This window comes from Sturnira hondurensis, unplaced genomic scaffold (genome assembly GCF_014824575.4).
Source record: "Sturnira hondurensis isolate 20B ecotype Veracruz unplaced genomic scaffold, ASM1482457v3 Scaffold0001872, whole genome shotgun sequence".
NCBI classification, from domain to species: Eukaryota; Metazoa; Chordata; class Mammalia; order Chiroptera; family Phyllostomidae; genus Sturnira; species Sturnira hondurensis.
The window spans coordinates 38,661,107-38,682,984 of NW_028074503.1; the positions used below are offsets into that span (position 1 = coordinate 38,661,107).

General features: G+C 52.1%; 1 protein-coding gene and 1 long non-coding RNA gene across 3 annotated transcripts; one reads left to right on the plus strand and one right to left on the minus strand.

The window, feature by feature from the left end:
* Window positions 1–286: 286 nt before the first annotated feature.
* TIMM21 (translocase of inner mitochondrial membrane 21) lies at window positions 287–21,172 on the plus strand. Of its 2 annotated transcripts, XM_037035811.1 has the most exons (7): window positions 287–1,128; window positions 2,872–2,934; window positions 3,032–3,129; window positions 4,682–4,755; window positions 4,842–4,947; window positions 5,038–5,171; window positions 21,162–21,172. In XM_037035811.1, the coding sequence occupies exons 1-6, from the start codon at window positions 834–836 to the stop codon at window positions 5,131–5,133; spliced, it is 732 nt and encodes a 243-aa protein (XP_036891706.1). In that variant the 5' UTR covers window positions 287–833; the 3' UTR covers window positions 5,134–5,171; window positions 21,162–21,172. The 2 variants fall into 2 exon arrangements, with proteins under 2 accessions (XP_036891706.1, XP_036891696.1); XM_037035801.1 differs by lacking the exon at window positions 21,162–21,172 and having other exon boundaries at window positions 5,038–5,432.
* On the minus strand, window positions 7,431–8,835 carry LOC118979646 (uncharacterized). The gene is made up of 3 exons (XR_005064958.1): window positions 8,758–8,835; window positions 8,418–8,486; window positions 7,431–7,929 (listed from the first exon to the last, which is right to left on the minus strand). It is a non-coding gene; the product is annotated as an uncharacterized LOC118979646 (long non-coding RNA).
* Window positions 21,173–21,878: the final 706 nt, after the last annotated feature.

Here is a 21,878-nt window from a genome sequence, read left to right on the forward strand (position 1 = left end):
CGCCGGTGCCCTCCCCGACACGCGTGCGCAGAAGCGCCTTTTCCTCTACTATCGGCTTCTAGAGATTTCCCAGCGCGCGGGGTTTGTAACTCTGCGTTGCTAATATGGCTGCCTCCTTCCATCCTACATGCTGGCTCTTTTGTAGTTCGCCCTACTTTTCCTTTTTTTAGAAAGAAAGTGAAATGCAAAGGCTACGTCGTTTGCCCAGAAGGGAGGGCAAAGCCACAGTCAAACCGGAGAATTTTCAGTTTACCTAGTCCTCTATAAAGCGTCACAAGAACACGCAGTTCGCAATTGCTTATTTGACTTCGCTAAGTTAGAGAACTACGGTCCAACCGCGCGAATCCTGCCAAAACTAACTTCGTGCAGCGCATGCGCAGCCGGCCGGCGCGGGGTCGTCTGGGAGACAGAGGACGCAGTGGAGTGCGGCAGCCTTGCACGCTGGGAGATACAGTGCTCGACTCTTCCCCGCTCCAGCAACTGGGAGAAGAGTGAAGTGCTCGAACTACTACTCCCAGGATTCCTAGGGGTTTCCCAGGTGGCTTTGTAAGAGCATGGCGGGGAGGGTGTGAATGTCAACCTAGAAGTTAATCAAGACTTTAATTCCACCAAAAAGAGGATCAAAGAGAAGGGGCGGCGGACAGCAACTCCTTTCGGGAGATCTGTCGTCTTTAAAAACTGCCGGATCTCACGTTTCTGTCGAGCACGCCGTGTGGCCTTACCGGCGCGAGTGTGAGCCCCGGATCGCGGGTCCAGCTTGGGCGTGGAGGGGCCCGTGAGGCGTTGCTGGGCGTGGTTGGCCTCTTCCCTAAGTGGAGCGGGCCTCTGTGAAAATGATTTGTTCTTTTCTACGAGCTGTGCAGTATACGGAGAAGCTGCACAGGTCGTCGGGGAAGCGCCTGTTTTTGCCACGCTTTGTACTTAGCAAAGCTTGCTTGAAGACTGAACCCAGATGGAGATGGGGGCTGCATGAGCGGAAAACGGGGCGGCCCGGATGTATCCTCGGGGTCCCCCGGAGGACCATCTGGACGCGGGGACGGGGCCTCCAGAGAGCAAAGGAGGACGGCAGCAAGCAAGTGTCTGTGCACAGCCAGAGGGTGGAGACTGCCGTCTCGACGGCACAGAAAGGTAAAGGGGAACTCTCCAGTAAGGACCAGACTTTCAGCGAGTGTGACAAGGAGGTGCCCGTGTGCTTTTAGAGAAGTGCGGCGGTGAGGATGGCGAGTCAACTCTCACAGATTAAAAGGCGGAACCGCTAAACATAGTTTAGCATCAGAGAGTATAGGCCTGCAATGTCCTTCATACATTTCAACTCAAATTTGAAAGCTGAATTATGTCTAGAAAAGTTTTCTCAACTTCCACTAGTTTTGGTGTGGAGAGAGCTATGTAAAACTGAGCCATTCTTTAATACTTGAAAGTAGACAAGTAGATCGCCCTGATGTTATTTCATCCATTTGACTCTCGCGTTCAGTCTGTCAAATGTTAGTATCCTAAAGCAGGCACACTCCCCCCCCCAACTTCACGCAGCTGAAAACTAAGTGCAAATGCCCCTGATTCCGGTGGTCCAGTATCCAGGCCAGTGCTGTTTGGGACCTTGCGCAAGGATTTCGGGAACTTCCGTCTTGTCTGTGCCCAGCACTTGAACGGTTGCTAATGGCTGTGCCAAAGAAACCCTAAAGCACAAAGAGTCTCCCACTGAAATGGGAAGAGGGTGCGGAGTGTGTGAAACTAGGGGGGGGAGAGATGACCGGTGCTGCAGAGAAGGGGGACTGGGGAGACCATGATCCGGAGTAGCCGGCTGGCATAAACAGGAACAGGCCTGCTGCAGAGCCCTGTCTGACCTGGGCCCCGCTCAAGGTGCACGGTGGGAGCAGGATCCCCCCACGCGGGCGCGCTGCCTCCAGAGAGCCCAGAGGGGCCTGCCAGGCATGGTGGAGGGACGGGCGGGATGCAGTAGTTTGTCTTTTACTGGGGTGGGGCCCCCGTTCCTATATGTCACTCCCACAGGTGTTACAGGTGCGGTTGACGGCCGGATCGTGGTTGGGCTCATCCTCGCACCTGGAGTACACGTGTCTGCCCAGGCCTCCTGACACACATGCTACCAGTTACTGTCGGCGCTGACACAGTAGCATGTCCTGCAGGACACCCAGAGTGGCGCTGTCCAGATGAAACTGTGCAGTGGTGGAAGCGTTGGGGATGCTGTCCCCTGTGGTAGCCATTAGCCACCTGTGCCTGTCGAACACTTGAAATGTTGCTAGTGTGAAAGAACTCAGTTTTCATCTAATTTTAAGAAACAGATTAATTTTTAAATTAAATAGCCACGTGTGGCGTGTTGCTGCTGTATTGGACATCCCAGGTCCTGAATGTCCAGTCATTTAAAACCGTGTTATGACAGGGCAGGACTATACACAGACACTGTTATTACATTTCACATTACTGCAACCTAGTACCGTCGCCCCTTCTCAGTAGAGGTGGAAAACCACACATCAGTGGTTTCACCGTGTAACGTACTCCCCTGAGTTCCCATGTCTGTGTCAGGGCTGCTGCTTGGGTGAGTGTGTGGTGGACTGTGTCCTCCTCTGGAGTCTGTGGGTTTTACGAGAGGAAGACTGGTGGGTGCCGGGAATATGACGGGCACCACAACCCCTGTGTCTTAGGTCTCTGAGAGTAGCACTCTCTACCATCCCCTCCTGGATGTGATTTGGGTTAGATGTGTTTTTGAGCTGGTTCTGATTCACAGGACACGTGAGAACAGCTGCTTCAGAACACTGACCCACTGCTCAAGCCCTGAGCCCACCCCTCCCGGGAAACACTGAAGGCTCCTGCTTGCACCCAGCACATGTGTGACTCTGGGCTCTTTTCTCTTCGCAGTTAGAGAAGCCGGAAGAGACCTCGCCTACTTAATAGTGGTGCTTATTGGAGTCACCGTCACAGGTTGGAGGCACAGCAAGTATAAGACCCCAGACACCTGTTTCACTTACTCTGTGTCTCACCCCTGCTTTACTCGGTCTCCTTTGTCTCTGACCTTCAGGTAGCTTGTTTTACGTGATTTTCAAAGAACTTTTTTCTTCATCCAGTCCCAGTAAGATATATGGGAAAGCCCTGGAAAAATGCAGGTCACATCCAGAGGTGAGTCCTCGAGGTAGAGCCACACCAACCCTGATAGTGGAAAATACTGGGAGTCCAGAGGGGTGAGCAGAATTCACGAGTTGGTTCTGAGCCCAGTGAAATCTGTGTGAAAACACATCCTGTGTAAGTGGCTTATGCTATTAGGTCTTTCTTCTGTGCTTGCCATGTCCAAAGAGTACCCAAAGGTCCACGGAGGGTAGACACCCTGCGAGAGGAATTACCCAAGAGGAAGTCGTTGTACAGCTATCATAGTAATACATGCTTAGCCTGTACCCGAGTCTTGAACAGCTACACAGCTCTCAAGTGTCTCTCGTGTTACACATTATCCCTTTTTACAGGACTGTTGTTGTGTGCTGTGTCTCATCTTTCTTGAAAAACCTGACCCGTGACCCCGTGTCCCAGGAGTGGTTCTCACTGAGAGCGCACTCAGAGGGCTGAGGCGCCTGGCCCCTCAGCGCCCCATCCTCATTAAACCCCACAGAAACCACAGGCCAGTTCTGCGCTAGCCTATTTGCAGAAGGGAAAGCTGACACTTACAGGAAATAAATATGAGCAGCTTAATTAAATGTTAGGAGGCCTCCCCAAAGAGGTGGCGGCTGGGTCTGTGAATAACACCGCGGCGGCTCGTTCCCAGACTCGGCCTTCCTAGAGCTCCCGCCCTTGGAACAGAGCAGAAGACGCAGAATGAACAGAGTGGCGTTCATACAAAAGGCAGAACTGAATTTGGTGCACGTGAGAGGTCTGCACATAACAGTTAACATTTAGTTTGGTCGGCCTGTGTCCAGGTCCTGTTCTTTGCGGGGCACTGCGCCTGGTTGAAAAGCGAAAGACCTATATGTCAAGATACAGTGTGCGCAGTCTGTACGGCCGTTTAAACAGTCGGTCCACTTGCTCAGCCCACAGCTCTTACCCTCCCCTGCTCACCGCTGCTTTGTGTGTGTGTGTGCGTGGCAAGTGAGGTGCTGCTGGCACAGGCACAGAATGAGGACAGTTTTGTTTTGACTTAATAGCAATTTTTTAAAGGTTCCGAGGTGTTTGCGTTTTAAATTCAATAATTACGTTTCCATTGCATTGTGAACTTTCCCGTTAGGAATCATTGATTCACAGCTGTAGATCTGGTTTAAGTAGGTCACTATTACTTGGGTGTTTGTTTTCACTGTGTTTCATGACTTAAAAAATCAGTTTATCTCTTAGCTGGTAGTATTATACCCCATCAGATAAACTTCACTAAAAATGTTCAGGTATTTAAGTATTTGCACACTGGTTTGTCGTGCTTGGCTTTTGTGAGGAGTGGGAACAGCCTCGCCCCACCTGCGCTGTTCTGAAACGCAGAGCAGCACTGTTACCGGGACCGGGCTCTGCACAGGAAGTATCTGTTGGTTACGGGATGAGTTCTGCAGAATAACTTTACTTTATAGTAGTTGTCATTTTGAAAGGGCCCTGGGCTTCCTGATTTTTTCCCCAAAATAAGTCACTTGGTTTGTCAGAGAGTACTTTCCTAAGAAACTTACCAACAACAGGCACCAGCTGAAGCGTTGTCTTTATTCCGCAGGTAATAAGTGTCTTCGGTGAGCCTGTTAAAGGCCACGGGGAGATGACCGGACGGGGTCGGAGGCAGCACGTCAGGTACAGCACTTGGCTTGAGCGTGGGAGGCTCGGCTCATTTCTAAATGAGAGGCATTTAGGCCTGTGTTCTTCCATTTTCTTGACAGTTTTATTGAATATGCAAAAGATGGGCTGAAACACATACGTGTGAAGTTCTACATCCAGGGCTCGGAGCCTGGGAAGCACGGGACGGTGCACCTGGAAGTGAAGGAGGTGCGCGGTGGGGTGGGGAGCCCGTTCCCAGTGTGCGGCTGCAGACCGCACTGGACGGACAATGACCCCATGAAATACTCTTTTTTTTAGAACCCAGAAAGTGGCGAATACGAATTTCGATATATATTTGTGGAACTTGAAGCCTATCCTAGAAGAACTATCATCATCGAAGACAATCGATCCTGAGATCTCCAAGAGCCTCAGCGCGCCACATTTCTGGATGCGTGTCGCACGGTGCAGACACGGCCCTGGTCTGCGTGCTCTTCCCCCAGAGCCAGTCCGGGGAGGCAGGAAGGAGGATGGCTCAGCAGCGCGGACGGACCTGGGCGGTTGTTGCATTTAGACGGCGGAATTAGAGATTCTCCTGCAGAGTAAACAATCATTAAATAGAGCATACTTTAGGTGACCCTGGGCAGGATTTCTGCTCTCCTGAATGTCATGTTTCATAAGAAGTTTCCATTAAAAAATCTACATCATGTAAATAAGAAAATAGTTCAGTATCTTATGCTTTTTTAATAGTTTATAGCTACATAAAAGTCTGTGGAATAAAATTAGCACTAACACATCAGAAGCAGCTTCCTCCCATGTCCTTTGGTATCTGACTTGAGATGAGCATTTGAAAATAACTCGAGAGCTGTAGGGACCAGATGCTACCTACGCACTGGCCAAACGACCACAGAGAGGGTGTGCACACTGCATGAGCTGTAATCCAGGCTGTCTCACCTGTCTCCTCCCTGAGTCGGGGGCACCAGACACCGACTGAACATGAACTCACTGAACATGAACTCACTGAAGTCTGGTGGGCCTGCCCAGCTTGGACCTGGGCAGTACCCTCACCTCGTCCAGCCTGGCAGGCATGGCTTGTTAGGACCACTGAATGAGGTGACAGGAGCGAGTGCCTGGACCACAGAAGGTTCCCTGGCGTGTCCCAGTCCTTCAGAGCCCGTCCTGTGGCGTCACCGCCAGAAGCAGCGTGGGCATGAGGGGGAGCCGCTGAGCACCTGAAGGCCTTGTGGCTACGCACACCTGTTTTCGCACACCTGTTTTATCTGAAGAAGCTACAGGGCACGTGGGGAAGAGTGGTCTTCGCTTACAGGAGTGTGATCCCATATCCGTCTGAAGGCCGCGTCCCCGAAACCTGGCCTCTGAGCTGCCGGGGATTTTTTAGCCTTCCTTCTGGCCCCATGTTTGTGGTTTAGGGCTGATTTTTTTCTATATTCTTTATGTGCTCTCCTATCATGATGTCCCATGTCCCTTTAAGATAAGAGCTTATCATTAAGTTACTTTCACAAAACTTTTTTCAAGAGAAAAAAACTGTACTCAGGTTCTGAGTTAGCCATGGGAAGATGTAACACATCTTTTAGATGGTTTTTTTTAGATGTTTTTTAATTGTTCCCTGTGATGTAATGTGATACAGTTAAAATTTCCGCTTTTGAAAGAAGCTGCTTTAATCGACTTTGGTGTCTGATCCTGATTCTGGCATCTGGCCGTGGCCTGCTCCCACCTTCGAAATCTTTTCTGAAGCTGACCGTTTGCAGTGTCCCCGGCTGTCATTTGTATGAAACAGAAAATGATGCGATCATTTTCTGGCAGTGTTTGTTACTCCTCCCCCCCAGGCAGCGAACCCTTCATCAGAAGTCAGTCTGGACGTGAGCTCCGTCTCCGTAATGAGGACCCTGGGCCAGACGAGGGTGTGTCCGAGGTGCTGCTTTCAGCACTACCGAGATTTCCAGCCCGCCTTCCTCACTCCACAGCTGTGATCGTGCTGGGAGCCATTTCCTCCCATTTGGTAAACTGCAATGACGTGAATTGCTTCCCCCATTCTCCTCCAAATATGGTTGCCCAAGTCCTCGTTTATGGATCTTAGCACCGTACTTACCATACTACTCTGTAGTGCACTTAATATTAAATATGAAAGCAGTACTCGTGTGTCATCTGCTACATCTCATTCATTCGACAAGTGCTATTAAGGACACGCTGAACGTCGGGCCTGGTGCAGGGGCCTCGAAACAGCAGCAGCCCTGTCCTGGATGTTGAGTCGGTGAAACCGCAGGTGGTTGCTCGGCCGCCTGACCTGGTACAAGCCAAGGGCAGTGGGCGTCAGAGTGGAGGTGCCGTTGGTGAGGTGGGTGGGTGGGGAGGGGTCACCCACCGCAGCCAGAGGAGAGGACACTCAGCTAAGGGAGGAGCACGAGTGCAGCAGGCCCACAGGAGGCCCTGGTCCAGTGCACGGTGAAGGGGGCGGGGCCACCTTGGTGTCGGTGGGGAGCCGTGCAGACCCGGCCTCACCAAGGAACCGGACCTGCTCTGGGGGGCAGGCCGGAACCTGCTGGGTGCCCCACTTGGCCTTATCTGGAAAAGCCGAAACCACAGCTCCTTACTGAGGGAAGTGCCTTCCCCAGGACTTCCAACCTTAGGTGTTTACCGAAGCAAAACCTGCGCGCACACGCCTGGAGCCAAGTACAAGAATATGAGAGCAAAAACCTGGTGAGTTAGGGTGAAGATTAATTAAAAATACTGTGGAATACAATTCCAGTCAGCACGTGCTACAGTCTCAGTGCTTGTCTCAAATTCACCTGTTGAATCTTCACCCCCAGGGGATGGTGTGCCACGGCAGGACCTTTGGGAGGTGAGGGGTCATGCAGGTGCAGTGTGTCTTTGCCAAAGAGACGTCACAGACGCGCGGCTTCGCGCTTCCACGAGGGAGGACACAGCAAGGGCCGCGTGGCCGGAAGAGGCTGGCGCCCTGAGCTCGGGTGTCCACGGCCCGCAACGGGAGGGATGAAGCTCTGTTCTCTGCCACCAGGTCTGTGGTGAGGATTTCGGCACAGCAGCCAGGGCAGGTGGAGACCACACAGAGCCGTGTGAGTCAGGGATGAGGTGCCACGGCTCGGAGCCCAGCAGGGACTGCCTGCCTGGCGACAGCTCAAGGGAAGGGGAGCCAAGGACAGCCTCACAGAGGAAACCCACAAATACCTGGAGCTAAACAGGCAAATTGCAACATGACCTGTGCATTTTTACACCCTTTCAATGAAGCCCAGAAATGTGCAAAAGTGAAAAACAAAATCGGAGAGACACGCTCGCACGGCAGACTCCCTAAAAGAGGCCCACACTGTGGAGGACGATGCTCGGGGGCACGGCAGGAGGCGGGCTTCGTGGGGGTGGCTGCCGGGAAGCCCCTCAGCCGGGTGTCGGCTGTTCACTCTGTTGTTGTACTTGACCCTTTCACTACACGTGCACAGGCAGATCCACCCCAAAGGTAATGACGCCGAAGTTCAGGGTTCCCTCACTCTCCCAGACCCCAGAGGACAGCACTGAACTTTGGATTCATAACATTCTATTCTCTTTCTTGCAGAAGACTCCAAAAACTCTCTCAGCCTCGGGATCCTCGAAGCTTGAGCCCACCCCTGACCCAGTGACAACTTCTGTGCACACCAGATCCCCTTGAGTTTCAGTGTGGGAAACCCTACCAGGTTTGGGCTCTGGGCCTGAGCGTGTCCTTCAGCCTCGCAGTCTTGGGTGGTGGTCACTGTGTAACCCTGGAAAACACAATGCAAAAACCCCAGTTTCCTTGTGATAGCCTTATATTTGTTTCTCTCACTGATGATGTTCTTTCTGTATCCTAAACTATATCTAATTTTACCATATTGGCTACACGTTTTTTCTCTTTCCTCCTTAAATTAGTTTTGGATCCATGTCCCACAGCCCCTCCCTCCCTATGGTAGGTGCTCCTAGCAGCTGTCAGCCAGGACGTTCGAATCACCCCCTAGGTCACGTCTCTGCCCCCCACACCCTTCCTCCCCAACGCACCTTTCCCTCCTCACTGCACGTGGGTTACTTTTTAACACTCAGATCCGACTGTGCTCAGCTCCTACCCACAGCCTTCAGTGACTCCCAGCTGGCCTGAAAAAATCCCATCAAATTAAAAAAAACTGTGGAAAATTTCCCATCAGCAGAGCTCCAATTATGAGGTCAGTTTGCAAGACTCTGCCTCAGTTTCCCCTCCCCAACCACACCCAAGAACCCCTGGACAAACTCAGAGTCCATGAGCACATGCCTTTGTACCCTCAGGTTCAAAAGTCCCTCCCCCCAACCCATAGGCTGTCGAGACAGCTGTGTGTGTTTTGCTTGTGAGCACTCAGCTCCTTGGAGTCTTCTCAATACTTACCATCAGGCCACGTGCACGGTCCCTTCTCACCGAGTCAGGTGTGGAAAAGCTACATTTTTCTTGGGCACCAGTTCTCCTTCCCTCAGGGGCATTGTCAAAAGCCTTCCACAGAGTTCTATGAAATTCCACATAAAAAGTGGGGCCACAAGCACTTTTATGGCCCCTAATTGTGGACAGTGCATTTACAGTGCCCAAGAAGAGACAGCCAAACCCCCACAGCCCCAGGCCACACGTCTGTCTGCAGCCCAGCCCAAGCTTACCAGGCAGTGTCCCACTGGGTCCTCCAGCGGGGGCTCCCCTGCCGCTAATGGGACCTGGGGCTACATTGCTCCTTGGGAGGCAGAAGCAGAATCTCTCGCTCCTGCTTTCAATCTCTTAGCGCCTCCTAGTTCCACCTGATGAGCAACAAGTCTCTACCCACCAGGGGTCTGGGAAGGACCCTTCTGACTCCATTTCTCCCACCGCGCCTCCCAGATTACAGATACGACCTACGCGTGTTGCAGATAAAATGTAAGCTATATGCCAACCAAACAGAAGGAAGAGACAGGCTGAGAGAGAATTCTAAGGAAATGGTGCACTCCTTCCTGCTCAATGTCACGGGGCTGGTAAACCCTGGGAGAACCCAGGGCATGAGCCCTCAGCTATGCTAGTTCAAGGGTAACCTAGGATGAACTCACCTGCTCAGCATCCTCAACTTAATCACGTCTTTGGCCGTATAACAAACACTGTTTCTGGGGATGAGAAAGTGGACATGCGTCGGAGTGCCCACCACTCAGGAGGCAACCAAAAGTGTCTGCTATGCAGTGACTGGCTCAAGGTCATCCCCTGGGTGTGACCTTGGAGCCAGGGCTTTGACCCCAGGCCCGTCTGATTCTCAAATCCTGGGTGTTTGACCATTAATAACGCAGTCTCTCACCTTTCTCTCTCCGAGTTGTTCCTCCTCTATCAAATGAGGACAGGGACACCCCCTCTCCAGGCTGCCGAAAGGGTTACACAGGATGGTAGGGAAGGTGTTTCAGCCAGAGCCGGCACCTCGCTGCTCCAGCTGTCAGTGCGTCTCTTGCCTGCCCTTTAGCTTGAGCTATGGTTTTCAGTTTTGTACGTCCATTGCTCAGAGTATTTGGAAGACAGCAGGGTATCATAAAAATTTGTTAAACCCAAGCCTTAGAAACATCTATAGCTCTAATACCTGAGCAACAGGTTACTCAGAAGGTGGCTTAAAAAGTGGCAGAGTCCCCGGTGTCTGGAGTGCTGGCCTGTCCCAGAGCAGCCCTGCACCCTCCGGACAAAATAACCCAAACCCAGTGCCTCTGGGGGGTTGAAACGGACCCCAGGAGCCAGGTCAGCAGAAAGGTCATCCCAGAACCTGCCTCTCTGTGTCCCTCCCCTTCTCGACCCTCCTGAGGACACTTGTCACTGGGTTTAGGGCCCACTGTATAATCCAGGATGGTCCCATCTCAAGATCCTTAATTTAATTACATCTGCTGACTCTTTCCAAATTAGATCACATTCATTCACAGGGTGCAGGTACTAGAACATAGACGTGGCGGGGGGGGGGGGGTTTTTGTTTTTGGAAGGTAGCAGAGAGAGCCATCATTAAATCCACTCAGAGCCCAAGAATCTGTAAATTTTAATGAATTTCCCCCCAGTCATATGGATGGGTTGGGAAGAGCTGGCCAAGAGATTGCCCACCAATGGCTCTCAGCTCTTTAGCGAGCTCCTCTTGAGTTTCCCATGTGTGCTGGTGTTGTCCCCAGTTAGGGTGTCTGTTTACAGGGGACAGGAGCGTAGCCTGTGCAAGGGGAAACTGCAGTGGATTTCTTGAGTTCAACAAGTGCACGGTCATGAAGCCACCACGGCTCTGAGAGGCTGCCCAGGGCTGAACTGCAACAGCGATTTCTCCCGAACTCGGATGTGACCCTCTGTCTGCCCCTCAGCTCTGCCACTCAGTGGCCTGCTCCCATCCATTCACACATCACCAGTCATTTAACAAAACCGGCACACAGAAGCTAACCCATTTCTGAGGATGTTTAACCTGCTGCAGAGGTAAAGGACTGGATAGACCTGCTGAGAGCAAAGAGGGTTGCCGTGGACACAGCCTTTACTGGGCTCCTGTGTGACCGAAGGGAGGTCAGAAGCTGAGGGCGAGATGTGGTCTCCACGCCACTATTCCCCCACCCTGAGCTGTCCCCCGCTCCAGGCTGCAGGAAAGCCACTCAGAGCCAAGGGCTGGGAAGTAAAGAGAGTAAGCTACAATGGCCACGGTACTGCCAAAGGAATCTGGACTTTCACAGAGCTGTCTTTCCCCACTGGAAAATCAGACAAGCACGGGTATTATCCCGCAGTTACAATGTCCTCACGCGGCTGATCGGACATTAGGAGTTTTGTTAGAAATAAGCACAGGGATTCCATGGTCCACGAGGACCGCAGTCACCGATCTGTGCAAGGGGAAACTGCAGTGGATTTCTTGAGTTCAAAAAAATAACTCAGATCTTTGTTCCCCTCGATACCTTCTAGCGATGTCCCCATGAAGGCCTCGTGATGGGACCGCCAGAGGCAAAGTTCAGGTGGGCCGGTTCCGCTCACCTGCTGGAGACTCCAGAAACCTGCTCTGCTCTTTATGGAGATGATGCCATTTTGAGGTGATATTCGCAGGAACCGAACAGTACATTAGAAGTCACAGGAGACGGGCCTGCAGATCTCTGGGCGTATTTGCACAATGAGAAGGAAGAGTGATTTGTTTGATGTGCTTAAAGGGTTTGGTTTATTAGATTCTGTCATCCTGGCCAACATAATTTATGTGGCAAAAAAAGATGTAAATCTTTAGCTCAGAGCATTTTTACTCTGCCAGTCAAACAGCTTGCTTCAAATTACATTGAGCAGAGCTATTTGGAAAAGGATTAAAGCTATTTTATGTGTTTGTTTTAAAACCTTGTCATGGAGTTCAGGTATTGCATGTGTGAAAGCTGTGGTCTGGAATTACCACGGGAAGGAGATTGGTCTCCTCGTGCTGGGAAGGCCGTCTTCACCCCCCACGCTCTGCACACAGCCCCGGCGTCCTCCGCCACTGTGACTGTGGCTGTAGGAGGTCCGCCCTGTGGTGTTTGCCCTGTGAGAGGACATCAGATGCACCAGCAGTGGGGGAGGCGAGATAGTAATTCCCCAGGGGGGAGGTGAGCTCCCTGTCCTCCGGGCAGGGCGGGGGGGGCGGAGCTTCTGGTCTCTGACTCCACCCCAGGAGCTCCTCTGGGTGGCCCTCCTTCCTGTGAGCTGTCTGCACAGACACTGCAGGGATCAATGACCAGGTGACCTACATGTCCACGAGTTAGGGACACGAGTCTTCCGAGAAATCTTGACCAAGCCATAAAAACCAAAATAGGCTCCAGCTACGATCTGAAAATTACCAAATTGATTCTGGTCCTGTAGTTAGGGAGGGAATCAGCTTTGGAGCTAGACAAAGCCAGGAGTGAAATCCTTGTCCTGCCACTGACTTGGCTGAGTGACGTGGATAATTTCACTCAACCTGTCTGAGTCTCAAACAGTATGAAGGCGACATGGGACCGAGAAGGGTGAGGGTCGGAGGGGAGCGTGCGTATCCAGCTGACATGAGTCTGGGATGCAGACAGTGCATAACGGACTCTGCAATGACCTCTTCTATTGACTTGCCTTTGCTCAAAGGTTCACACTGACTAAGATTAGACGTTTTGGAAATAAATGCCACTGTGTCCTACACGGTGGAAATGTTTGACTGCAAAACTTCAGTGCTGTTTTCCAGACCATCTAAGGCACATCACCCAGGTACACAGAGTAAAAGTGCGGTGCGTGTGTGCACACTATGACCCGACCCGCGGGTGCCCGAGCCCCACTGGGAAGAGCTAGAGCTAGGGTTCTCTGAAACAAGTGACTCCGGGCAGCAAGGCCCGAGGCCGGCCCAGAACATCTCCCACCGAAACCCGAGAAAGTGCTCAAAGAATGATGAGGGCATCCCAGGACACCGTGGCCATCCCACAGGGGCTCCCATCAGCCAACTCTTGGACAATTTGCACATCGCAGTGGATGGCAGCAAAGTACAACCCACTGAATAAAACAGGGAGTCCACACACATGGAAATCAGGAAGTCAGAAGTTTCACGATGAATGGGATCCTTACGTCTGTGAGGTTCCAGCCACAGATGCAGGATATTAGACACTCCCAAATTCAAGACATTCTGCTAAATAACTGGCCGGTGATGTTCAACAGTATCAAGACCGTAAAAGTCAATGAAAAATCCCTGAGACACTGTGCAAGACTGAAAGAAACTAAGGAGACAACACAGCCAAACGTAACACGTGATCCTGAACTGTCTCGTTGTAACAGGCAACGGTGGAACAATGGGAAAGACATGGAAGGAGCCTGAGGATGACTAGACGGTGGTGACGAATCAGGGTGCGTTGTCTGAGTCTGGGGGCTGTGCTGCGGCTGAGGATTGTGTTGTGCAGGGCCCGTAGCTTGCTCAGGCTGCCATAACACAGCACCACAAACTGCATGGCTTAAACAACAAAAATTTAATTTCTCACAGTTCTTGTGGCTGGACGTTCGAGATCAAGGTGTGGGCAGCATTGGTTTCTTCTAGACCCTCTCTCCTCGGCTTGTAGGTGTCCATCTTCACCCTGTGTGCTCACCTGGTCTTCCCTGGGTGCGTCTGCGTTCTGATCTCCTCTTCTCATACGGACACCAGTCGTAATCCTGGGGCCCAGGACCTCACCATACAAATTCTGAGGGGACATAATTCAGCCCATAAAAGTAGGAGGAAGTTCATGTATGCAGATGCGCTAAAGGACTTGAAGTCCCGGGACATCCCGTGAGTGGCTTATTCCCAGGTGATGTAAGAAGAAGCAATCTTTGTACTGCACATACTTGCAGGTTTTCTGTAAGGTAGAGAGATCGGCTCCAAAAAAATTATTAAAGAAAAACAGTCAGTGAAATGGCATTTAAAACTTTGTCAATCTGTAGGTGAGTCTACCAAGATGAACTATTGTTATAAATGATGCCCCAGTGCTTTGAAACCTCAGCTCTGGATTGATTCCAGCTCTTTCTTCCCGTCCTTTACCAAGATAAATGCTGTGCTAAGCAAAGCCTTCTTCACACAGCCCATTACCAAATGTTGGCATGAATTCTTAATTTTCTGAAAGAAAATGATCCTGGAAAGCATAAAATATTTATAGCCTGCTGTTGGCTCTGCCTCACTTGAGGAGAATTCTCACCTGTGCACACATGCTCTCGAGCCTTTGGAGACAGATGGTAGGGAGGAATAAAAAGGCTGAACCATCAGAAGGCAGGAACCGGAGCAGGCGCCCAGCGGAGGGACACACGGCGTTCCGGGGAGAGCGGGCATTGTTATGGCTGTGAGATAAAGCACTTGAACCAGTATTGCGGTTTTGGTGAGTCAGACCCTGCCCATTACTCCTCTTAATTTTACATAAATCTCCAGTCTGTCCCCTAAAGAGGCATGATTCCCCCAGGGATAGTGCCTGAGGACACTCTAATATTAGTCATCGTTCCACAGGGCCACCGCACAGGTGTGTGACGCTGAAGCATTATTATTAATTCCCTCACCTCTACAGGACAGTTGACTTTAACGAAGACACCATACGTGCTTGTCCCTGTTGCGAGAAGTCCGTCCCCAACACTGTCGCCTTCCTCACTCGCCTCTGCTCTGGGAATGGTGGGCTGCCCTGGTGCTATGACCTGCTCCCTCTTACTTTCTCAGGGCCACCAGACCTCCTGTGGTCTTAATGTAAATATGCCGACAAGAGACCCCACCCACATAATCAGCTACCTTCAAGGCTTCATCGGTTGGTCCGGTTGGCACTACTGAAAACAAAAACAACTCCGTCCTCCATGCACTGGCACAGCCACCCACACGCACGCCTGCGCGGATGTTCCCTGACTCATTAACGCCGGTGAAAAGCAGGCACGCCTTATTACAGTCACGCTACTTCTCGCTGCCTCTCATACGGATTTACCCTTCCTGAGCACCGTTACCCACTCACAGACCTTCAGAAAGGACTCGGTGCCACTTTCTTTCTAAGGCTGAATGTTGTATTGAGTCGGCAGATGGCCAGGAGCCCCTTTGTGCTGGCTCCTTAGTCCTGCTGTCCCCGGGAACGCCACGCAGGAACGTGCTGCCTCTCTAGGAGCCCTGGTGGGGAGGGGTCACATTAGAAACTGCCACCTGGGCGCTGGGCGAGCTCATGGAAGTTGAGTGAGCGAGCGACAGTGATGCTCCTGCTGCCTGGATGTGGCCACTTCTCATGATAACCCTGGAGAAAAAAACATTTCTTTTGCAGGTCATAAGGCTAAATCAAATTAACTTTAACTTAATTTGATTGACTTGATTAAGATTGAAATTTGGTTAGTTCGAGTAACTAAATAATTTTAATTTAAAATTGGTTTCCGTGTCTATTTCAGTTCCTGGAAAACCTACACATTTTTATTTTTAAACTGCTTTTCAACAATTAAAACCACCCCTCCTCCTCTTTAACGAGCTCTGCTTTCCTCACTTGGTGCCATTCTGCAGTCAGCGTATTGGCAGTTCCGTTCATGAAGCCCGTCATCCTTGGCTTTGTGGGGTTCAAATCTTAACACAGACCATGGGAGCCTAGACTGAGGAATGTAAGGCACAAGCCAGCGGGAGGGAGTGTTTTAGGAGAATACACCTTTCCCAATGTCCTTAAGTCCCCCATCTTGGGGCTGGCCTTTCTGGCCACCATCACAGAAGGGGACTCAAGAAACCTCCTGCTAAAGCTGCCATCCCAGGACAATGTGGGCCCCCCCCACCCCAGTGAGGCCCGTCAGGAAGCACCCTGTGCCTTACAGGAAGTCAGCCCTTGGTCTAACTTCCAAAGTTAAGCCCATGCCGCAGGTTTCACTGCTCACGTGTTTTGCGGGGGGGACGGCTCTGGAGTTTTGTGCTCCTTAGTAATGTGCCAACGCGCTCTGGCCGATAGGAGTGTTTGGGAAGGTCTTTCTTGCTTGCCTCGCTGCTCTCCAACCCGTACCTGTACATAGGTGAGCTCCGATGCTGAGAAGAGCAGGAAAACCCACTTCTGGACACGTGACCACTGGCAGGCTTGGAAGGGCACGGTGCCTAGTTTTATTTACTTCTACTCTTCACTGTTCTTCTCTGAAGAAACAATCGGGGAGACAGGATGACAGCAACACAGCGCTCCTCTCGACACCAAACCTTTCACCTGAGTCTCTTTCAACAAACTCTCATGCAAACTCTTCTAACAAACCAAGCGCAGGGCTGGCCTATGCACCATGGCATGACGTCAACAATGGACGGGGGCGTGGTGTTTCTTTAAAAGGCCTCAGAGCACAAGAAGGTGCGAGATGCAGCTGGGACCCTGTTCACTAGCGGCTGTTGTCCGGGGCGGAGCCTCACTGTCTGCGGAACACTCCAGAAGGGGCTGGAGGCTGTCACTGAGGCTGGTCGTTTCCTTCAAGAAGTTAAATCTGGCTATTTATGTCAAAGCCCTTAAAAACATGCCTGTCCTGTAGTCTACCTGCTCTAGGTGGGTACTCATGCTTTCTAAGGAAATTCACAGGCTCCCGAGTCCCCGGACTCCCCTGCCCCCGGAGCTGACGAGAACTGCTGTTGAAACTCAGGAACACGTCGCGTATTTTTATGTTACCATTTCTGGATGTCAGAAAATAAAGCTGAGAACCAGAAATCTTTTCTAAAAGAAACTGAAAGCTATGAAAGAAAAAAAATAAAAAGATCTAATCGTTGGGTAAATATTTGGAGGTAAAGATGAAACGTGAGGAAAAGCGTGTGGCACGTATCACAGCAAAGCAGCAGGTTTACTTCCACCATTTACTTCCTTCCCCACTGGAATTGACACATTTCACAAAACACTGGAAAAGGAACAAAAATACATGAAGCTAATTATTTATCCTGGTGACTTCAAGGTCCTAATTGTTTTCATTATTTTTGAAACTCCTAATTGGGTTCAACAATATTGTATATAATTTGCAGAGAATGATTTTATGTTTTTACATTGTTATGATTGAGAAAAATTGTATGCCTAATACTCTAATTCTTGAAAACAGATTCATGGCCACCAAGTGGGTGGGGCGGAGACCCGGGCGGGCGGGGGTGGGGCTGCGGAGCTGAGCAAGCTGCCGAGGCTCATCCATTTCTAAAGATACACACTCCTGTTCATTCCGCTTTTCACAGGCATGTAGAGGGAGTGGAAGGCTTTATTTTCTCTAGCTTTTCACAAGAGGAAAAACCATCATGCTGGAGGGTAACAACAGAAAAAGCAGCAGCCATTCATTAAGTGAATAGCAGGTATTCACGTCGGGCAGGGGGTTCTATGCCAAATTCATGTGTAATGAAAACAAAAAAAGCTGAGAATAGCACTTAGGAAGCTTTTAGTTTTTCAACCACTTGGAACCTCCTGCTGCCGTGGCTGACACGAAGAGGTCTAGAATGAGGGTCTGCCCACGGCGTGGCTTCGTGAAGGGAACGCTTGGCTCACAGCACAGAAACACGCAGGGGCGGACTGGTTGGCTTCAGGTGGGAGGAGCCCAGGGGTCCGACCTCGACAGCAACACGGTCTTCTCCCAGTGGCTCCACCCGGCCTTCCCAGGTATCGCTTACTCCCGTCCAGTCTTCCCTGGCCTGCAGGACGCCTGCCTCCCCGTTCACAGACAGAGGGATACAGGACACCCCCCTGGCCGTCAGAGCTTCATTCTCACCGCACATGCTCAGATCCTGAACCCTCCTGGACCATGCGGCCAGGGACGGCATTGTCCTAAGTGGTTTAGGAGGGTTGTCACCAACCCCCAAACCATGAACTGTGTCATTTCTGCTCACGGCTAGAGCCAGGCTTGGGGCTACAGGAGCTCAGACGACTCGGTTACTACGCTGTGGGGAGGGGGAAATGGGTCTTTGGGAGGCAACCACGGTTCGCTACTTTTCCCATCCAGTTATTTTCCCACTGGACAGCAGTGGCATGTAGGGCCTACCGAAAGGGTGTCCAGCTCGTTTTCACCGGGGGCCTCACAGTTGTCTTCAAAGGGCCAAACGCAATTTGAGGGCTGTACATGCATCTGCTCCTTAACTGTTAAGGGGTTGAAATTACATTCCGCCCTCTGAAGGCAACCGTGAGGCTGATATAGCCCTGGTGGAAATGAGTTTGACAGCCCTGACTTGGAGCATCTTCCTAGATGCAGGAAATAGGGCCTCGAGCTGCCCCACGGTTCGAACCAGGCAACTTCCCACACAGATAGTCCAGCGCCATCTGTCTCACAGTTGTAATAACATTCTTATTTCTACTTCCTCGCTTCCAGTTCACTCTTTACAACAGACCGAACTGTCCACCTCAAGCCGGAAAGGAAGAAATCAAAAGGACATCGTGGAGCATTGTGGCACATACTCTCCAAGGGACTATCTGAAATGTGGTCTGGTCAAGCAAAAACGGAGGACCGTGTCCCCGTGATAACCCATTTCCCATCTGCTGAGACAGCCCTCGAGACACGCCCTGGGGTGTGGACGAGAAATCATTCACGGTGATCCACTGATGGACTTTTAAATCCCACCTTGTTCGTCTCCAAAATGAAGAATATGTCCAATTGCTGCCCTCAGGTCCCCGCCCACTTTGTGTGTGCATGTGTGTGCACACGTGTGCAATTGTTTCCAGTTTGTGGTAGACCATATGGGTGCCCACACACGTGCCCTCGCTCTCACTAACTCAATCTCCCTGCCTCCTGTGAACCACCAGCACCTGCAGAGGTGGGCAAACCACAGGTGGCAGGTTCTGAGCCCCGCCCCGGCCTCTGCCCTTTGGAAATGATTCATGCTCTCCGGCTGCCACAACGTGTGACCACAAACTCCACGGCTTAGAACAACCCAAGTCTTACCGTTCTGTGGGTCACTAGGCCGACGGGGGTCTCACCTGGTGAAAGTCAGGAATCGGCAGGGCTGCACACCTTTCTTCGGGCTCTCGGGGAGGGCCTGATTCCTCAGTCATTTAGGCTGGAGGCAGATGCGTTGCTCGGCAGTTGTGGGACCAGAGAAACTCCTCTCTTGCTGTCCATTGTGTGGGCGCCATTCCTGGGCTCCTGGTCCCTGCCCCAAGCTCCAAGGCCAGCAACAGTGGGTGGGCTGCATCCCACTCACACTGGGACTGCCCCCCCTCCCCCCGCCCGCCGCCTTCCTCGCTCAGACCCAGCCCAGGCAGCCTCCACTTTCAGGAGCCACGTGATGAGGCCGGTGATGAGCGCTGCCAAGTGTCAGGCACCTGGCCAGCAACCCGGGGTTTCAGCTGCGGAGGCTGGCCCTTCACTGCCAGGACACGCTGCTTCCCCGACAAAGCTCGTTCTGGGCAAAGAGAAAACAGCTCCTTGCCAAGTGGAGCCACACGGGAGAATGAGGCCAAAAGAAAACTCAGTGCGACTGATCCTGTCTTTACCTAAAATGTTGACGTTCTGTTTATCATGGGATTTTGTGTTGGTCTTCATTTTACAAGATATTTCTGAAGTAGTTTACCTCGATTACTGTGCTTTGGGTGCCCTCCCCCAGGACCCGGAGAGAGAACACACCGCCCCTCACTCCGGTCTGTGCAACAACCTTCCCGGACCCAGACGCTGCCTAGAGCAGCCTAGAGCAATCAAGTGATTCCGAGGGACAGAAAATGAGAGCTGGAACCAAACTCCGTTCTAACACCCTGAGCCAGGCAGCGCGGGGACTCGGAAGAGGGAGCTCTGTTTCTGCTCCCCTGGCACCTAAGGTTTCTGGGTCTTTGTTTTTGCAGCCTGAAGCATTTGTCTTTTTCCGTTTTTCTGTTCTGTCCCCGAAGGGCCGCGTGCCTGCTGGACGCAGGCCCTTTCTGGGGCAGAGCAGCCATGTTGCAGCAACTTCTGTGTTTCCTGAGCCTAAAACGCATGCTTGACCCACTGCGGCCACTAGAGGGCTCCAGCGCCCACGAACATGAGCGTCAGAGCCGTGGAATTTCAGAAATTCGTAATCACTCTATAGAGGCATTCTTTTTAAGACAGTTGTGTCTTTAGGACAGCTTTTATTAAAGGTTTTCTCCCCTTTGTATCCATATTATAGATCATTCACTTAAGCTTCAAGATCCCCCAGTAGGTGCGATTAAACTTCGGGTTTTTACACACCTCCATGCACTCAACACACACCTGTGCATCGCGTGCAGCCTGCGCTCTGTACAGTCGGTGCTGGCCAGCGAGGCCCCACGGCCGAGAAAGGCCCGGTTCTCCTCTCCGTGGACAGACAAGTCAGGCGCACGCAGAGTCACCGCGGCGCTGGGTGGGAGGGTCGGAGTCGGCCCTGCACCAGGAAAGCTAGGGCTGGAGAGTTGGGGCTTGGGCAGAGCCACGATGTTTCTAAGCTGGAAACGCAACTTTTTATAAGCACGCAAAGGTATTTTTGATTTTTGAAAAGAAGGACACGAAACACGTTTTTCTCTGAGACCCCTGCTGCGTGGGCTGGCTGGGCACTAATTCCCAGGCCCAGGAGGAGAAGCCAGTGCCATCTGAAATGGGACTGGCTGTCACTGTGTCCCCTCTGGGGCCGTGTCATCTCTTCTGTTCTGCACCCAGGAGCTGAAGGGAACGAGGGCAGAGCGTGAGCCCCTCCATCCCTGCCAGTGCAAAGGTCTCTGGGCCACCCTGGGCCCTCCACTCCTCAGGTGGGGGCTGGGAGCGGCTCAGGACTGACAGCACTCACAGGGCTGCTGGAGGCCTCCATTCAGCCCCTGTGTCCCCAGAAGCTCCCCAGGCTGCAAACCAAAGTCACTGGTCCCCTGGATGTGCAGAGCAACCTGGAAAACACATGTCCAACACCCAGCGACTTCTTGCGCTCAACACCCAGAGCCAGCAGGCTGAGGTGGTAGCCCCGTAGAGCTGCCCCTACCCACTGAGCCAGGCGCTCCTGGAGGGAGGCAGCCTGGATGACACAGTCCAGCTCCGCGGTAAAACCTGGGCCCCGAGTTCTGCCTCCTAAACTCTGGGGTCCGGGTGTGCCACGCAGACCGAGGAGCGGTGCAGCTTTTGGATGACAACTCGGTGCAGACTCACAGATGCCTCCTGCCCTGCACTGAGCCCAACGCATCTGTGGCCTGGGTGGCCCATGCGGCCACTCTGACAGAGTCACCCAGTGGGGTGACTTTGCTTGACAGGAAGTGGCTTCTGGGCTGGAGATACAGGTGACACCTGTCCAGCAGACCCTACCAAGAGGAAAACAGGCAGAAAAGAAGTCAACCGTGGGATCCCACAGCCGTCTAGGAGGCCACACTTCCCACCGGGATGACAGACACAATCACAGGTACTCAGTGGGAGCCAAGGGCTGGCTGGGCCGTGAGGCTCTGGGGACAGATGCTGCAGGGGGGGCTCTCTGGCCATGGAGCAACGGCTGAGCTGCAACCATGAGCTCTTCCACGGGGAGATGGCCATGTTTTCATCTGGAGTCCCTTAGACTCTCCACAGCTGGCACCTTGCCTGGGCAGGGGGCGAGGGATGTCGCTCTCCAGCTGAGGTCGGGACAGGGGACTGGGTGGGACACCGGGACAGCGGGGCCAGGTGAGGGCCACAGGGCAGAGACCCACCCCCAAAACCAGACGTGCTGTGGAGAGCAATCAACAGGACTCAGTTTCCAAATGACCTGGACTACAAGTGGTGAGTGTAGATTTGAAAATGTTGGAGAGGTTTTGAACTTGAATGGCAACGGACAAGCTGTCAAAGGAGAATTTGGTTT

Excerpts from the sequence above, each read along its gene's own strand:
- TIMM21 (XM_037035811.1), top strand. The coding sequence starts at position 834 with ATGATTTGTTCTTTTCTACGAGCTGTGCAGTATACGGAGAAGCTGCAC. Across the intron at positions 1,129-2,871 it reads CGTCTCGACGGCACAGAAAG|TTAGAGAAGCCGGAAGAGAC; the intron begins GTAAAGGGGAAC and ends TTCTCTTCGCAG. Across the intron at positions 4,756-4,841 it reads GGTCGGAGGCAGCACGTCAG|TTTTATTGAATATGCAAAAG; the intron begins GTACAGCACTTG and ends TTTTCTTGACAG.